The sequence below is a fragment of the Cebus imitator genome, unplaced genomic scaffold, assembly GCF_001604975.1.
Source record: "Cebus imitator isolate Cc_AM_T3 unplaced genomic scaffold, Cebus_imitator-1.0 Scaffold567, whole genome shotgun sequence".
Lineage (NCBI taxonomy): Eukaryota > Metazoa > Chordata > Mammalia > Primates > Cebidae > Cebus > Cebus imitator.
In genome coordinates this window covers 747113-762721 of record NW_016107882.1, presented here as the reverse complement: position 1 = coordinate 762721, position 15609 = coordinate 747113, and the positions used below count along the sequence as shown (strand labels likewise).

At 63.5% G+C, this 15609-nt stretch overlaps 1 protein-coding gene across 2 annotated transcripts in view; it reads right to left on the bottom strand.

Moving 5' to 3' along the window:
- SLC12A7 (solute carrier family 12 member 7) overlaps nt 1-12178 on the bottom strand; it is a 56699-nt gene extending 44521 nt beyond the window's left edge. The window contains exon 1 of one of the 2 annotated variants that reach the window (XM_017515935.2): nt 11981-12178. In XM_017515935.2, the coding sequence (XP_017371424.1) occupies nt 11981-12104 (124 nt within the window). In that variant the 5' untranslated portion in view covers nt 12105-12178. The remainder of the gene's footprint in view (nt 1-11980) is intronic. The other variant, XM_017515936.2, reaches the window with a different exon arrangement.
- Between the last annotated feature and the right edge of the window lie 3431 nt (nt 12179-15609).

Here is a 15609-nt window from a genome sequence, read left to right as displayed (position 1 = left end):
GCGGGCGCATGGGCAGGAGTGCAGAGCGGGCAGTGTGGGGTCCCCGAGGCGGGCGCGTGGGCAGGAGTGCAGAGCGGGCAGTGTGGGGTCCCCGAAGCGTGGGCCCTCCACCTCACATCGCGGCGACGCGCGATGGTGCCTGCGATCACTGAGAAACGTGACTAATGAGGCCTTAGAAGAAGAATCCTGCAGCCAGTCACATCCAGGAGGCGACGAAGAAGGCATGGAATTTCAACCCTCTCCTCCCACCCAGAGGAGGTCGCCGGCCGGCCCGGCTCCCACGCACCCCAGAAGAAAAAGCACAGCAGCAGCTCAGGAATTTCCCCTGAAAGGAGACTCGGGCGGGTGTCTGCAAATAGCTCTCGAAGCCATGAATCATCCAGGAATGTCCCTCACCTCGGCGGCGTGGAGCGTCCGCACTGCCTGACGAGGCTCCCACGGGTGCTTCATTCTGCAGACATGGCCGTCAGAGTTAAAAACCCACAGGACCCGGCCAGAGTCACTGGGAAAAAAGCCCCTGTCGAGGCCGCCTGGACCCCGGGCCGCCCACAGCCGCCTCCTGTCACCTCTCCACAGCGTTTCAAAGGCTGTGGTCTCACAGCAGCTCCCAAAGCCCCTCGGGGCACCGCAGGTCCCAAAGACAAGCCCATCGGCGATCCAACAGTGGGGACCGGACTGGGCCCAGAAGCCTGGCTGGGGTGTGAGGAAGGCGAGCTGTGCTCGTGGGTAATGGGAGAGGACATGGTTCCCGAGGGAGACCTCGCCAAGGACGCGGACTGCAGGGAGGGCGCCTGTCCTCTGCGGCCTTCCTCCCCGAAGTACCCAGCCCCAGACTAACCTTTAGAGAAAACACCAGACACCTCCCAACTGAGGAGTGTTCTCTAAAACTGACCAGGACTCCCCAAAACTGCCATGGTCATCAAAAAAAGTCCAAGGAACTGCCACGGCCAGCAGAAGCCCAAGGGGGCATGAGGACTCAGTCTTTTGGACAGGAAAGGACACGAAGACCTGAGCCCCGTGGCCCGTGGCGGCTCCACACAGCTGCGTGCTACCCCCCCCCGCCCCCCGCCGGCTCCATCCATCCCAGCGTCTTCCCAGCTATGGGAGCAGCCCCGGCCTCAACCCACCTCGTGCCTGGGAACAGCCTGTTTCAATGCCCTCTCCCCGGAGGCCCCTCACTCACCCCCTGAGCGGCCCTAGGCAGCTGGCATCGGGTGGACTGCCTTGCCCACCTGCACTGGGACAGGGCCTCAGCCACTGCCACCAGCTCCCGGCTCCCATCCCTCCAGGTTTAAGGCAGTTCCAGCAGCGGCTCTGCTCCCAGCTTGTCTGGTGCCTGCCTGAACCCCATGCACCAGGCTGACCTATCCCCAGAGGCCAGGGTCTCAATGGGACGTGCCCCCCGCGGACATGCCCAGGACTGACATCGTCTGGCCAGCAAGCCCGGCTTGGGTCCAGACCCCAGAATTACAGTCTCTCGTGGGCCCGAGACCTCGGAGGGGCCCTCCCAGTAGCCAATGAAGGCCGACAGCGCTGGTGGAGGACCAGAGGCACCACGCTGACCAATGCCACACTCCTCCTCAGCCAGGAAGGCAGCGAGGTCAAGCCCTGGCCTGGAGAACCGGCTGCAGGCGGGCAGCCGCGTCTCATTTTTCCTGCCTCTTCATTATGAAAATGACCCCAGGTAAGCAAGTGGGCAAACATCCTGTGCACCCCCAGGGGTGCGGGCTGTGCACACACAGATCCGCCCCCCGAAGCCCAGGACTGACGTCAAGGTGCACAGCAGCCCCCCCCCCAACTCCCCAACACTGAGCAGCCTGGTGGCCCTCCGGAGCTGTGCTGGGTTTTCTCTGGCTGCGGCTGTCTGGGCGAGGCCTGACCCTGCTCACCCGACAAGAGCCTCCTACCACATCCCCAGCTCCCTCCCTACCAAGGCCCCAGCCAGAGGCGACATCTGGTCTTTCACTCCAGTTTTTCCGGCCCCTTCTCGTGCCCGTGAATGCAGACCCTCGGTCAGCAAGCAGACCCTGACGGGCAGGCTTCGGGAGCAGCCTCCTGGGCTCGTCCAACCCGGGAGGGGAGGAGCTGGCCGCAGGTGAAGGACCAGGACCAGACCCAGCAAGTGTCCTGGCCGGAGCAGGGGCGGCCCCTCCAGCCAGGGAGGTGGCCAGAGCCTGCATGTCAGACCCGACTCACCCCGATCTAAGCTGGGCAGTGCCCTGCTGGGCAGTTTCTGCAGGGAAAAGCTGGCTCACCTCGCTACGGCCCTAGTCCCCTCTCAGACGGCAATGCCGCCATCAGCCTCCCTAACTCCAGGCACGGCCTCCTCCCTTCTTTCCGAGGGGCTCATCCCTGCCCCGTCTCCCTTCTGGACGCCTGCCTTTGGGATTTTATAGCCATTCTCCGCAAAGGGCTCTTAGACTCAGAGCCGGAAGCAGCTGACAGGCGGGCGGGGCCGTGAGGCCGGCGCCAGGTCCGGCAGCCTCCGCCCCTTCCTGCCCTCCAGTGTGGGTGGTCTGGCCGGCTCCCCAGCCCTGCAGGCCAGCAGTGGGTGGCATGGGGCCTGTGCACACAGCAAGGCGCCAGGCCTGGGGCAGGGGACAAGCAGAGGTCCAGGCCCTGCAGCTCCCTGCATTGGGCAGATACCCAGGTCTGGGTCTGTGTGTCCCCTGGGTCCAGGAGTCTGCCCTTCCCCTGGAGCCACAGGGGCACCTGCAACAGAATGAGTCCCACCTGGTGACCCTGTGGCGTCAGCCCACGTGGCCTCTGGGGACAGCCTGAGACTCGATGGACCTAGGAGCAGCCCCCCATGACGCCAGGCTCCCCGTGAAGGGGTGGACCCTGGAGCACTCCCCCACCCATGCCACTGTCTGGAGGCCGGGCTCCTGTGAAGACGGGGACCCAGGAGCAGCCCCCCTGACACCACTGTCTGGAGGCCGGGCTCCCCATGAAGCCACCGAGCAATCTGCCCCTCACAGTTTGTGCTGCATGGGCCTTAAAATCCAGTCACTGAAGCTCTGGGGACACACTGTGAGGACAGCAGCCCCGTGCTCAGGCTTCCACGGCGTTTCCAGCTAAGCCAGCGCCGCCTTCAGAGGCAAAAGCAGGCCCTTCATCACCCGTTCCCAGGGGGTCCTCATCCCAACAATCTCTGCAGACACCACCGCCGGGATCCTGTGAACCAGGAGAGCGCCAGGAGATCCCAGCTCAGCTTCAGAGGCACGGGGAGCAAGGAAGTGTGGCTGGAAGGTCCTGGCAAGCTGCGGCCAGACACGTGTGAACACACCCCACACAAACAGACACTTGCAGAGACATGCGTGCGTACACATGCAGATACACACTCCACATGCACACACGCCAACATGCTCACACAGAGGACACTCTCCTTACAGACACAAGTGCACACATGCCAACATGCTCACACACAGGACACTCTCCTTAAGGACACGCGTGCACACACGCCAACATGCTCACACATGGGATACTCCATACACAGACACACGTGCACATATGCCAACATACACACAGGACACTCTCCTTATGGACACACTTGCACACATGCCAACATGCTCACACATGGGACACTCCATACACAGACACACATGCACACATGCCAACATGCTTACACACAGGACACTCCATACAGACACACATGCACACACGCCAACATGCTCACACATGGGACACTCTCCATTCACAGACACACATGCACACATGCCAACATGCTCACACACAGGACACTCTCCATACAGACACACATGCACACACGCCAACATGCTCACACACAGGACACTCTCCATACAGACACACATGCACACACGCCAACATGCTCACACACAGGACACTCTCCATACACAGACACGTGCACACGCACACCAACATGCTCACACATGGGACACTCTCCATACACAGACACACATGCACACATGTCACACACAGGACACTCTCCATACAGACACACATGCACACACACCAACATGCTCACACACGGGACACTCTCCATAGACACACGTGCACACATGCCAACATGCTCACACACGGGACACTCTCCATACACAGACACGTGCACACACACCAACATGCTCACACACGGGACACTCTCCATAGACACACGTGCACACATGCCAACATGCTCACACATGGGACACTCTCCATACACACACGTGCACACATGTCACACACAGGACACTCTCCATACAGACACACATGCACACATGCCAACATGCTCACGCACAGGACACTCTCCATACACAGACACGTGCACACATGCTTCCCCACTATCCATGCACGCTCGTCTCATACAACTGCACACACACCTGTACTCACGTGTGGACACCCGTACCCACTCCCACAGTCACACACACACTCAGACACACACCAACGCCCGCACATACACTTCACACACACGTGCAGAAAGTCCCAGGGGCTACAGACTGCATGACCCTGCAGGTCGGGGTGCCCGGACGCAGACACGCACTGCACTACAGCCCTTTGGGTTTCATGGGCACAGCGTGGTTCTGGGACTTTCCATCTAAAGGACACGCCTGCTCAAGGGAAGGCGGCCTCGGGTGAACTCACTTCCTGCACCCTGTCACGTGGCTGTTTGCTGGTCTTGGTCCAGCCTCCTCCCTCGCAGCCAGAGTGACGCTTGAGCCATGGAGGGGCCATAGGGTCCCCAAGTGCCCGAGGCTTGGGGCCCAGGCAGCCTGCAGGGGCACAGATGAAGGCAGGCGGGGCAGGCAGCGCCCCCAGTGCACCTGCCAGGCCCTCCCGGGGCGGCTCCTGTTACAGGCTCCGTCTGGGCTGCGGTCGGGACCCTTGGTGGCATGGAGGGGACCTAGGAGGGGCTGGCCTGGCTCGCTTCCCTCCTCTGATTTCCACTCCACTCAATCTCTCCCCAGTGACTGCCCAGGGCGTCTCTGAACCTCCCTGAAGGCCCAGGCCCGACCCGCTGGCGCCAGAGGTCTGCAGACAGAGCCAAGGAGATGAGACGTCACGGCCACCCTCGTGACAGGCTGGCTCCTGGCAAGGGAAACTGAGGCACAGGGCAAATGTTCTGGGATCCCTTTAACATCCTCCCGGCTGCACGTCTGCGAGGCAGATGACCCCTGAGCGCGGGGCTTAGACAGAAACGCTGGAACGGCCGCCAATGTCCCACAGGGCTCCCCCGCTACAAGGACAGCTCCAGGCCATGGCAGGCACAGCAACCAGACACGCCAACCCCACGGACGTGCTGTGTGCGGCTGTCCGTGGCCAGCCGTGGGCTCAGGCCCCAGCCCCCTAACTTCCCAGAGCTGCTGTAACCAGCACAGTCCACGGTAACCCTGACGCCGGGGTCAACACAGGCCCGGGCGGGGTGCTCTCATCCCAGACCCCGAGGACCACGCCCACCAGTGGGTGTGTGTGGGGTGCTGCCCAAGAACACACCGGAACGCAAGAAACAAACCACCCCAGGACCACACGTGATTCACAAACAACTCTCCTCCCACAACTGTTTCCTCCCACAACTGTTTGATTCACAAACAACACTCTCCTCCCACAACTGTTTCCTCAAAAAGACGCCGCCCAAGGAAAGTGCGGAAAGAGGCAGAGGATGGACGGACAGGCCACTCGGACCCGCCCCTCCCGCAGGGGTGAGCCCCACAGTCACCCACCAGCCAGAGGGGGCCCGGTGCGGGCCAGCACCCAGCACTCCCGGCCGGCCGGAGGTTCCAGGGCCCTCAGGGAATCGGCAGCCACGGACAGGGGCAGAGGCGGGGCCCGGACGGCACGGCCAGCCTCGGTGAGACGAGACGTTTATCTGCACAGAGCAGGCCTCTGCCCCCAAAAGGGAGTTTCCCTCTTCTGCATAAAGGAAAGGTATTAACCCTTTGTGCTCTGCCTGTCCCTGGGTGGCACTTTCCCAGCATCTGAGAAGGAAGAGCACAGGCCAGGCGCCCCATGTCAGTTACCAGGAGGGCCCCCAGCCAGCTGTTCGCCAGGGCCCAGATGCCCCCAGCCCAGCCCCCTGCCCCCCAGCACTCAGCTGGTCCACTCCTGAGTGCCGTCCACGCCCAGTCCCACCGTCCTCCACCGGATTCCCACACCCCACAGGTGGAGGTCTGCCCTTCAAGGCCCCTGGTGGGCCTCACGTTCCCTAGCACCCAGGGACTCCTGCCCCACCCACCACGCAGCTGTCACAAAATGACTCTGGGAGCCACCCCCAGAAACACTCAGCTGACAGAGCCAGTTGAAATCAAAAGCGCCCAGCCAGGAACTGTGGTTAATACTTATCACCAAACAGCAAACTTTGCCCCCCAGTCCTTGGTCTAAGGCACAGCTTAGAAAATTCATATTCTGGCCAAGTGGTCCATTCCTGTAATCCCAGCACTTTGGGAGGCTGAATCGGGCAGACCACTAGAGGCCAGGAGTTCAAGGCCAGCCTGGCCAACATGGCAAAACCCGTTTCTATTAAAAATACAAAAATTAGCCAGATGTGGTGGCGAGTGCCTGTGGTCCCAGCTACTTGGGAGGCTGGGGCAGAAGAATTACTTGAACCTGGGAGGCGGAGGTTGTAGTGAGGTGAGCTTACACCACTGCACTCCAGCCTGGCAACAGAGCAAGACTATCTCAAAAAACAAAAAAAAAAAAAAAAGAAACCTCATATTCTAACAGGATGGTAACGGGAGACCCCTCTGGGCAGCCAGCCGGCCAGCTCACAGAGGCAATCGATCACGGGGTGCCAGCTGCACTGGTGCCCTTCACGGCTGGGGTGTCACCCTGGGCTGACCTCCACTCCCAGTGCCGCACCCGCGGCACCCGTCGGGATCTGTCTGCAGTGCCCGCCGCAGCGGCCCAGGGAAGGCTCCCAGGTCCGAGGTGTGAAAGGAAAACAGGACCTCAGGACCCAAGCTCAGTAAGCCACAGGCAGGAGTCGGGCTGGAACCAGGCCGCGCACCCTGCCCTGCATTCTCTCCCCGTGTAGAAAGCTGCACACTTCCTTCACGCTTCGGGTCACAAGGATCCGTGCGCGAAAGCAGTTGCGATGAAATTCACCCTGACCGTGAAACGACAGCTCATCCTCACTCGCTGGTGCGGGGCCAGGACAGAACCTGGAGTCACGGCTCTGCTCTCCGCCGGCAAGGGCACACCTGACAGCCTCGCCGCCCCGCGCTGACTGCATCGTATGTAGACGTGCGGCTCCACTGAGGGTGAGACCCGAGGGCTCTTCCCCTCCCACCATGCGTAACGCGTGGGTTCAGTGAACGCTGAGCGAACACTGCCTGCCTCTGCCTCTTATCTGCCCTCCCCCTTCTTTCCTCCCCTAATATGCTTCATTTATCCTTTAAATATTTAAGTTTCCAGCCTTCTTTCCGAAGAAAAGCCGGGACCACAGAGGGTTCCCGTAACCTCGGCAAATAAACTGCCCAAGTGACTGAGTCCTGAGTCGCTGTCTATGACTTACAGAGGTCACCATCCCCCACGCAGGAGCCAGGGCTGTCCGAGAATCCCTGGGTCAGGTCCAGGGAGCTGCGCAAGACGTGGTCCCAACAGGCAGAGGACAGAGGTGGCCCATTCAGTGTCACGCATGACGAGAGGACCCTCCACAGTGCACTCAGCACCAGACATGAGGGGGGGACCCTCCACGGCACACTCAGCACCACGCATGAGGGGAGGACCCTCCACGGTGCACTTAGCACCAGACACAAGGGGAGGACCCTCCCCAGCGCACTCAGCACCAGACATGGGGGGGGGGACCCTCCACGGCACACTCAGCACCAGGCATGAGGGGAGGACAGCCCCCACTCACCTCAGGGTCCCTCAGGTGCCTCTGCCCACCTCCAGCCAACACCTGGCGAGGCCTCCGACATTCACGATCCCCAGCGAACCTGTGTGGATTCAGCCACGACCAGCCCCGCACCCAGGCCTGAGCACTTGGCCCTCCCCTTGGCACTGCCTTCCGGATGCCCGTCCAGACCACAGGAGAGGCATGAGAAAGCCTCGAACTCTGAGCAGGGGCATCCGGCCTCGCCCACCCAAAGAGGCCTGGGAGCTTTGCAGGAGAGGCAACCACGAACCCAAGGTCCACGAGGCAAAGGCCTCCTCACACCCGAGGCCCATGAGCCAGGAGCAGGTTCAGACCCGAACACGAGGCCACGCCAGGAGAGCCCCTGGTCACCCACTGGACAGGCCCAGCCCAGGGGGAAGGAACGGACATCTCACACCCAATGCCACCCCACCCTCTGCTGCGGAGGACGCCCCAGCCCCTCTTCTACTGCCACTGTATGCACACACCGTGTGCACACACACGAGCATGCCTACAGATGTACAGGAGCAGTGTACATGTGTGTATGCACACACGTGTACACAGTACAACACCCATGTGCAGACACAGTGCCAGCACACACAGCTCACACACAGACACCACATACACCTGCGCACTCACCAGGCACACACGTGCCTGCACACATGCGCCCAGCCAGCTGACCTAAAGCCCCAGGCTTTATCACGGGACTGCTAAGGGCAGCCTCAGCCTGGAGACAGCCTGGGAGTGCGTCCGGCGTGGGAGGAAGCGCGGCCCGGCCTGGATGCCCAGCAGCCACTGCGCTCCTGTGTCTTTGTTTCCTTTAGTTTTAAAAAGGGAACTTCACACACAAAATGCGCGTCTTGCAGCCTCCCTGCCCGCCCGCCACCTACCCTTGACCGTCCACACCTGCAAGGCGGTGCCCAACCGCTGCCCTGGCTCCCAGGCCCCGACGCAGGGTCGATGCCCCCCACCGTCCCTCCTGCTCCGACTATCTCCGTGCAGTGTTGGGGCACCCTTCCGAAATCCGGGGACAGTGAGAGCTGCCACTTTCCGTCCCTACTGGGCAGGGCAGAGCCTGGACACCCTCTCTAATGCATGATCCCCCAAGTCCCCACATCCCAAAGGGGGCCCTAGATCAGCATGGCCGCCATGCGTTGCCCTGCTCTGTTCCCGAGGGCAGCACAGAGCAGAGCACCCAGCACCCGACAGGCAAGGGTGGCCCAGCACGGCTTCCAAGTAGGGACAGGAAGTGGCAGCTCTCATTGTCCCCAGATTTTGGGAGGGCGCTCCCAACACAGGCAGGGGAGGCAGCTACAGCAAGAGGAACAGGCAGTCGCTGACCCCACGGACAGGCCTCCGTCAGCAGCCACGGGCAGGAGGCAAAACCACCCCTGGACGACCAACGCGAGCTCAGCCACAGCGGAAAATCTCGGAAACGGAGCCCAAAGGGGAACGGCGCCTCAGCCAGGAAGAAGCTCCGGCAAACCCGGGAGAGCCCCAGCTGAGGGCAGGAATCCGGGGGCCCTGGACAAGTGGAAGTCACTCCTACAGAGGCAGCGGGCACGGCCTGTGGGGTCTTGCCGGAGGCTCTGCTCATCCCACCTTCCAGACAGGCCGGGGCACCGGCCAGCCCACCCTCCCTGTCCTTCCCCACCCCTCCCGGGGTCTGCTGTGTCCCAAGGCCTCTGGACACCCCCGGATAGCCTGGGAAGGAGTGGGTCTACCCTGACATGGTCACGGAGGAAGGTGGGCTCCCCCAAGTCAGTTACACAACCCACCCTACCCTGAAGTCAGACAGGACGCAGCCTGGCCCCAGCAGGGTCCTCCCACTTCCTACTCACAAAAAAACCCACCCCACTGAGAAAGTCACGTGTCCTTCTCACTTCAAGACGAGGTATTTCACATAAAAGTAAAATCAGGAATAAAAGCTCCATCCAAAGAAGTCCTGAGGGACAGTGCTGGGGACAGGAAGCCTCGCGCACAGGCTGCCAGAGGCAGGGGGAAGCTGCAGGGGTCTGGGACAGGGGGTCCGTGGGGCCAGGCTGGGCACACCCAGCCTTGCCAGACTCCGGGTCGAGCCAGAGCCCCTCCTCCCCTGGGACCCCTCAACCCAGGCTCAGGACATGGAGTCTCCTGCTCCTCAAGCCAGGTGGCTCAGGATGCCCTCTCCACACCCACCTGGCACTGCCAGGAGCACCCCACCAGACCCCTAAACTCACTTCGCCGTCACCCAAGTGCCAGCCCAGAAACCCCAGTGCCTCCACGGACCCATCAGGGGAACTGCAATGGGGTCAGGAAGAGCTGTGGTGCTGGTGACTCCCGTGCCCAGACAGGTTTGGGCCTGGCCCAGGACCTCGTGGCGTGGACCCCGTGCAGCAGGCCTGGGGGGGGTGCTCTGGCTTCTGCAGGACCCACCCCTATAACCAGCGAAGTGTAAAGCCAGCACCTCTTTCTCCAGGCATGGCCCAGCCTGAGGCTGGAGCCCAATGCCCGTTACGGAACTCCTCGGCCCACCTGTGGGCTGAACATCAGGATTCGACAGAGTGGATTCGGAAAGGCAGCTGCACGCCCCTCACAGCCGCACAGTGGCTGAGCGCCGGGCCCCTCTGTGGAAGCAGCGAGTGTGTCCAGCACAAAAGCCCCAGGTGCAAGTTCTCTGCCAGGTCAGCTCCCACCATAGGTGCACCTTAGAGTGTGCAGAAGCCACATCCGGCCCATGCCCTCTAGGTGCCGATTTCACGAAGCCCAGGGAGCCTGCTGACATGCCCGTAGCAGGACTTTAGTGCTCCGGCAGCAAGACGGGAACCTCGGCAGGGCCACCGCCTGCTGGGCAGGCAGGCCCAGGGCGCCACTGCACAGCCCTTGACAGTAGGACAAGAAAACCGGCAAGCACAAAGTTACCTCTGGCTTAAAAGCACCTGGCACTTGAAGTCTAGCGAGGAAAGCCAACGCGGTCCGTCTTCAAGAGGGGCCACCCGGGCAGAAGACGCTCCTTCTGGGTGCATTGCTACACAGCTCACCTCGGAAGACCCCGCCAGGGCCCACCCGCCGCGTGCTTCCTGCCTCAGGTGGTCACCAGAGAGAAGGGGCCTGGACTCACCCACCCTGCTGAGCACTTCACCTGGTGTGGAGCATGGCCTCTGTGCAGAGGAAGCTGAGACCACCCTTCACTCACTGTGGGAACTCTGATGACGCACCCCAGGCCAGTGCCTTCACAGTGGGGCCAGACCCATGTCCCTGGGCTTCAAAACTGCCCCGAGGGGACTTTCCAGCTGGGAATGGTGGGTTACCAAGGATCTGGCGTCTGGCACAGAACCTGTCCCTGGACTGACCTCACCTCCTTCCTTCCACTGCCAGGGAGAAGGGAGGCTGCCACGCACAGCCGCAGACCCGGGCACACGGGGGCACGGCCAGCACGGGGGTGGGGTCTGGATTGAGTCCCGCCACCTTCGAAGAGACTCCAGTTCCCGGCGTGGGCTGAGACCCCGGGAGTCACTGGGATTGGAACCAGGATACAGGGGACAGGGCTGGGGGGATTCCCTCCTCAGCCCCCGTCCCCACCCCCAGAGAAAGTGAAAGTGCTAGAATCTCCAGATTCCGGGGGGAGGGGACCAGAGGACGCGGCCTGAGCCAGGCCCCGCGGCCGCCCCCTCCCCAGCCGCCAGGCCCAGTCCTTCCGGTTCTGGCCCCGGGGGGCGGGTGGCTCCTCCAGGGTCAGGCGGGGGCGGGACGGGCCGGCCCGGGCCAGTCTGACCGGACGCAGGGGAAGGGCGAGCGCGGGGGGCGCAGGACGCCCCAGCTCCCGACCCGCCGGGGTCTCCACCAACGCCCCGGCCCCACCGGGGACCACCCAGGGGCCCCGGCTCCCCAGGGACGCGCGCTCCGGCTCCTCCCCGTCCCCATGGCTACCGGCAGCGGCGTCCACCCTCCGCCCCCCGTCCCACCGGGAGCCCGGGCAGGGCCCCTCGCCCACAGCCCTGCCACCAGCCGGGGTGGGGGGCCTAGAAGAACGGGCGCTGGGGGCCCGGGGAGGGGCGCGTCCTGACCCCTGCCCGCCTCCCCACTCCCCCTCCCCCATTCCCCCTCCCCCCATCCTCCCCCCTGGACGCCCCTCCCCGCCCCCCTCCCGCCGCAGGGCCCGGACCCGCGCTCGGGGCGCTCGGCCTTTGTCCGGGCAGGTGGCGCCGCGCTCACCCGGGCTGGGGCGCTCGGGCTCGGGGTCCCCGGGGGTGCCCGGCGCCTCCGTCCGCTCGGCCGCCTCGTCTCCGCCGCCGTCGGCGCGCGCCTCCACGGGCACCACGGTGAAGTTGGTGGGCATGGCCGCCGCGGAACGCACTCCCGCCCGGCCCGGGCCGCTCCCGCCGACGCCGCGGGACTTGGGCGCAGGGGCGGGGTCCGCCCGACCGACCGCCCGCCCGCCCCGCCCCGCCCGGCCACGTGACCGCACCTGCTGGCCTCCGACCCACGGAAAGCCGGCCCGCGGCGGGGCTGGGCCGGGCGAGTTCCCGCAGCGACCCCCAACCCGGGTTGTGCCCGCCCGACTGCCCCCGCCCGGGACGCGGGACCTTCGCTGCCTGCGCCCCGAACCTCCGCAGAGCCCGCGAATCCCCGCCCCGTCTCCTGCACCCCTTCCTGCTCCGGCCCCTCCCGCCCCCCACGCCCCGCTACTGTCCCTCCTGCACCCCTCCTGCTGGTTCCCCCACCCCTCCTACACCCACCCGTTGTCCCCCTCCCGCGCCCCCACACCCCGCTCCTGCTCCAGCCCCTGCCCCTCCTGCACCCCTCCTGCTGGTCCACCCCCCCCCCCCCCCCCCCCCCCCCCCTCCCCCCCCCCCCCCCCCCCCCCCCCCCCCCCCCCCCCCCCCCCCCCCCCCCCCCCCCCCCCCCCCCCCCCCCCCCCCCCCCTCTCCTGTCCCTCCTCCTGCTGGGCCCCCATCTCCAGCACCCCCTCCTGCTTGGCCCCCTGCCCTCCTTACTGCTCCAGCCCCGGCCCCTCCTGCTTCCCCCTCCTGCTCCCCCCCCATCCTCCAGCACCCACCTCCCACGCGGTCCACCCACCCACTCTGGGCTGTCAACACCGGCTCAGACCCTGAGCTCCCAGCCTGGCTGCTAAGGCATCTCAGGTGGAAGAAGCCTTGGATAGCCTGCGGGGGGGTCCTCTAGAGCTTGGTCCAGCTCCAGGTTAGGGACCTAACCCAGTAGAGGGAGTCCCCGCCCAAGACAGATGCTACCCACAAAGACCCCAGTCTCCTCCACACCTGCCCTGGAGTGTCCCTCCACCCCCACCCTGGAACCCTCCCTTCCCTCTTTGGGAAACGTTCCAGCAGCGCACAGGGTGGGGCAGGGAAGGTGGAGCTCCAGAACCCCGAGGGCATGCACCGGGATACCGCCGGCCTAGTGCCTGCCAGCACCACGCACCCATGCACCAGGATACCACCGGCCTAGTGCCTGCCAGCACCACGCACCCATGCACCGGGACACCGCCGGCCTAGTGCCTGCCAGCACCACGCACATTTCTCAACAAATGACTCGTGAAAAATGGAACAATCAGACGTCCGTCAGTGGGGAATTGGGCTAAAATGCTATAGCACACAGGTGCAGTGAGTCAGCCTGTATTCATCATCACCGCAAACTGCTTTACAACAACAAAGCAGAGCACAGGTGGTGTGGGCAAAGACGGCCACAGCCTCCTGTCATGTGGAAAGTGAGCGTGGCCTGGCCATGTTTTAGCAGCGTGCCAGCCTAATCCTAAAAGGCAGCTCGAGGGGATGAGGCCTCGGGGCTGTGGGATCACAGGGCTCTGTGGGGTCAAAGAAGGCAAGCCCGACCTCTCCAGCCATTTCCAGTAAAGGCAGGTGTGCCCTGGGTGGCCCAGGGTTCTACCCCTGCCCCATGGGCTCTTCCGGGCAGAAGCTGGAGGCCTGGGCCCTTCCTGGAATGCCCCCCATCCAGCACCAGCCCTCTGCAGAGGTGGGGGGGCCTCTGGCCTGGGGGCCCCCAAAGGGAGCTCAGGGCTGTGGATGGTGCTGGGTCAGCTGCCTCCCTGGGTCAGCTGGACAGAAAGTGGGAAACCGCCACCTCCCCAGAAGATAAATGGTTCCCAGGCATCCTTATGAGGAGGGCTGGCTTTGCTGAAAAGACCCGGGGGTGGGAACAGAAGTGCCCAAGGGGGTCGATGATAGGGCTCACACTTAGGGTGCTGAGTAAACCCTCTCCTCAGTCACCCCGACAGGGGCTTCTGCACATTCAGCCCTGGTCGCCACCCAGCACCATTGCCAGGGTTGGACAGAGCTCAGGGTGGGCAGGGGGCCTCACCAGGCGATGCCAAGCTGGCTGCAGGCCCTCAGAGGGGCTGGCTTGGAGGGTCTGTGGGCAGGGCCAGCTCCCAGACTCAGGACTCATCAGCTTCGTTTTACAGAGGAGAAAACTGAGCTGGGGAGTTTAGGTTCTTGTGGCAGCTCCGAGCGGTGACTTCTCAGAGATTAGAAAATCTTGGCTAGGACCTCGGGCGGTGGCTGAATCTCCCTCTGGTTTAAATCTTAGATGCCACTGAAGGGAGGCCTGGGGTGGGGTGGAGGTCTGCCTTGCGCATTTTAATTAGGTGAGTCATGACACAGGGTCAGCACCCTGTGAGCACCTGCAGGTCAAGACAGAGAACCTTGCCCAGATGCTGCTGCAGGCCCCTCCCATCCGTCAGGAACCCGTCCCTGGGGGCCTGGTCGCTTCCTTCCTTTGCTCTGTGGGTGTCCCGGCCTGGGTACATCCTCCCACACGGCAGCCTGGGGTTAAATGTGTCTGCGTGACTCAGTGCTGTCTTCCTGCCCACCTCCAGCCTCGGTCCTTTCTGCACACGGCACCTGTGGTAGGAACCTGCCCTTGGACACGTGGAGGTGCCTGAGGCCTGGGTCGGGGTTGCATCTTTCCGTGCCAGCTGTCCGGCTCTCAGGCCCCTGTGTCTCCTGGAAGTGGCCACTGGGGTCCAGGTGCCTGCTGGGATCCAGGTCCGGTCCCCTGGCAAGGCTGGGGCTTGCTCTCAGAGGGAGCCTCGCGCTGCCTGGCGGGATCCCCCTGTCAGCAGTCATCCGTGCCTGATGTCTGAATCGACAGATCCGTGGAGCTTGCAAAATAGTGATTTTCTAGTGCATCGTGTGCTGTCATGAATTCACCGGAGGCAGAGGCTCATCCTCTCCTTCTGGCCGTCTGGTAATGGTGCCCACAGGAAAGGCAGGGCAAGGGTGCCTTTCCTTCACTCGTCCGTTTTCACGATGGTGAGTTGGTCCCTGACGATCTCCCACGGGTATTTACACATCACTGATGAAGCAGGTCGGTGGGTCTCTGTGGATCACCATGAGTGTCCTTTCCAAACATCGGTGTCCAGCTTTGCCCAGCACAGCATCTTCAAATGCAGCCTCCCATCCTTAGATGTGAGCCTGGTCGGCTGCCGTGGCCTCTCGGCTGTGTGCAGGGCACAGCTGGGGAGCCCTGGAAGTTGGTGCAGAACTGTGGCCGATGGTGGTTAGATTCCGCGTGTAGATTCTCAGAACGGTTCCTGCTGCCTGCCGCCCTTCGGTGGAGTTTCTAATTGATTAGCTCGGACACTCGTGCCCACGACTGGGAATTGAATAGGGGTTGTGGCCTGGGAGGGCTCTCACCACCACCAGGCGCAGGCCGCCTCCCAGAGTCCGTGTGCCTCTGACACGCAGCTTTCCCCCAGGTCCGCGGGTCCCCCCAGCCCTCCACACAGAGCTTCCTCCCAGGTCCGCGGGTCCCCCTAGCCCTCCGTGTGCCTCTGACACGGAGCTTCCCCCCAGGTCCGCGGGTCC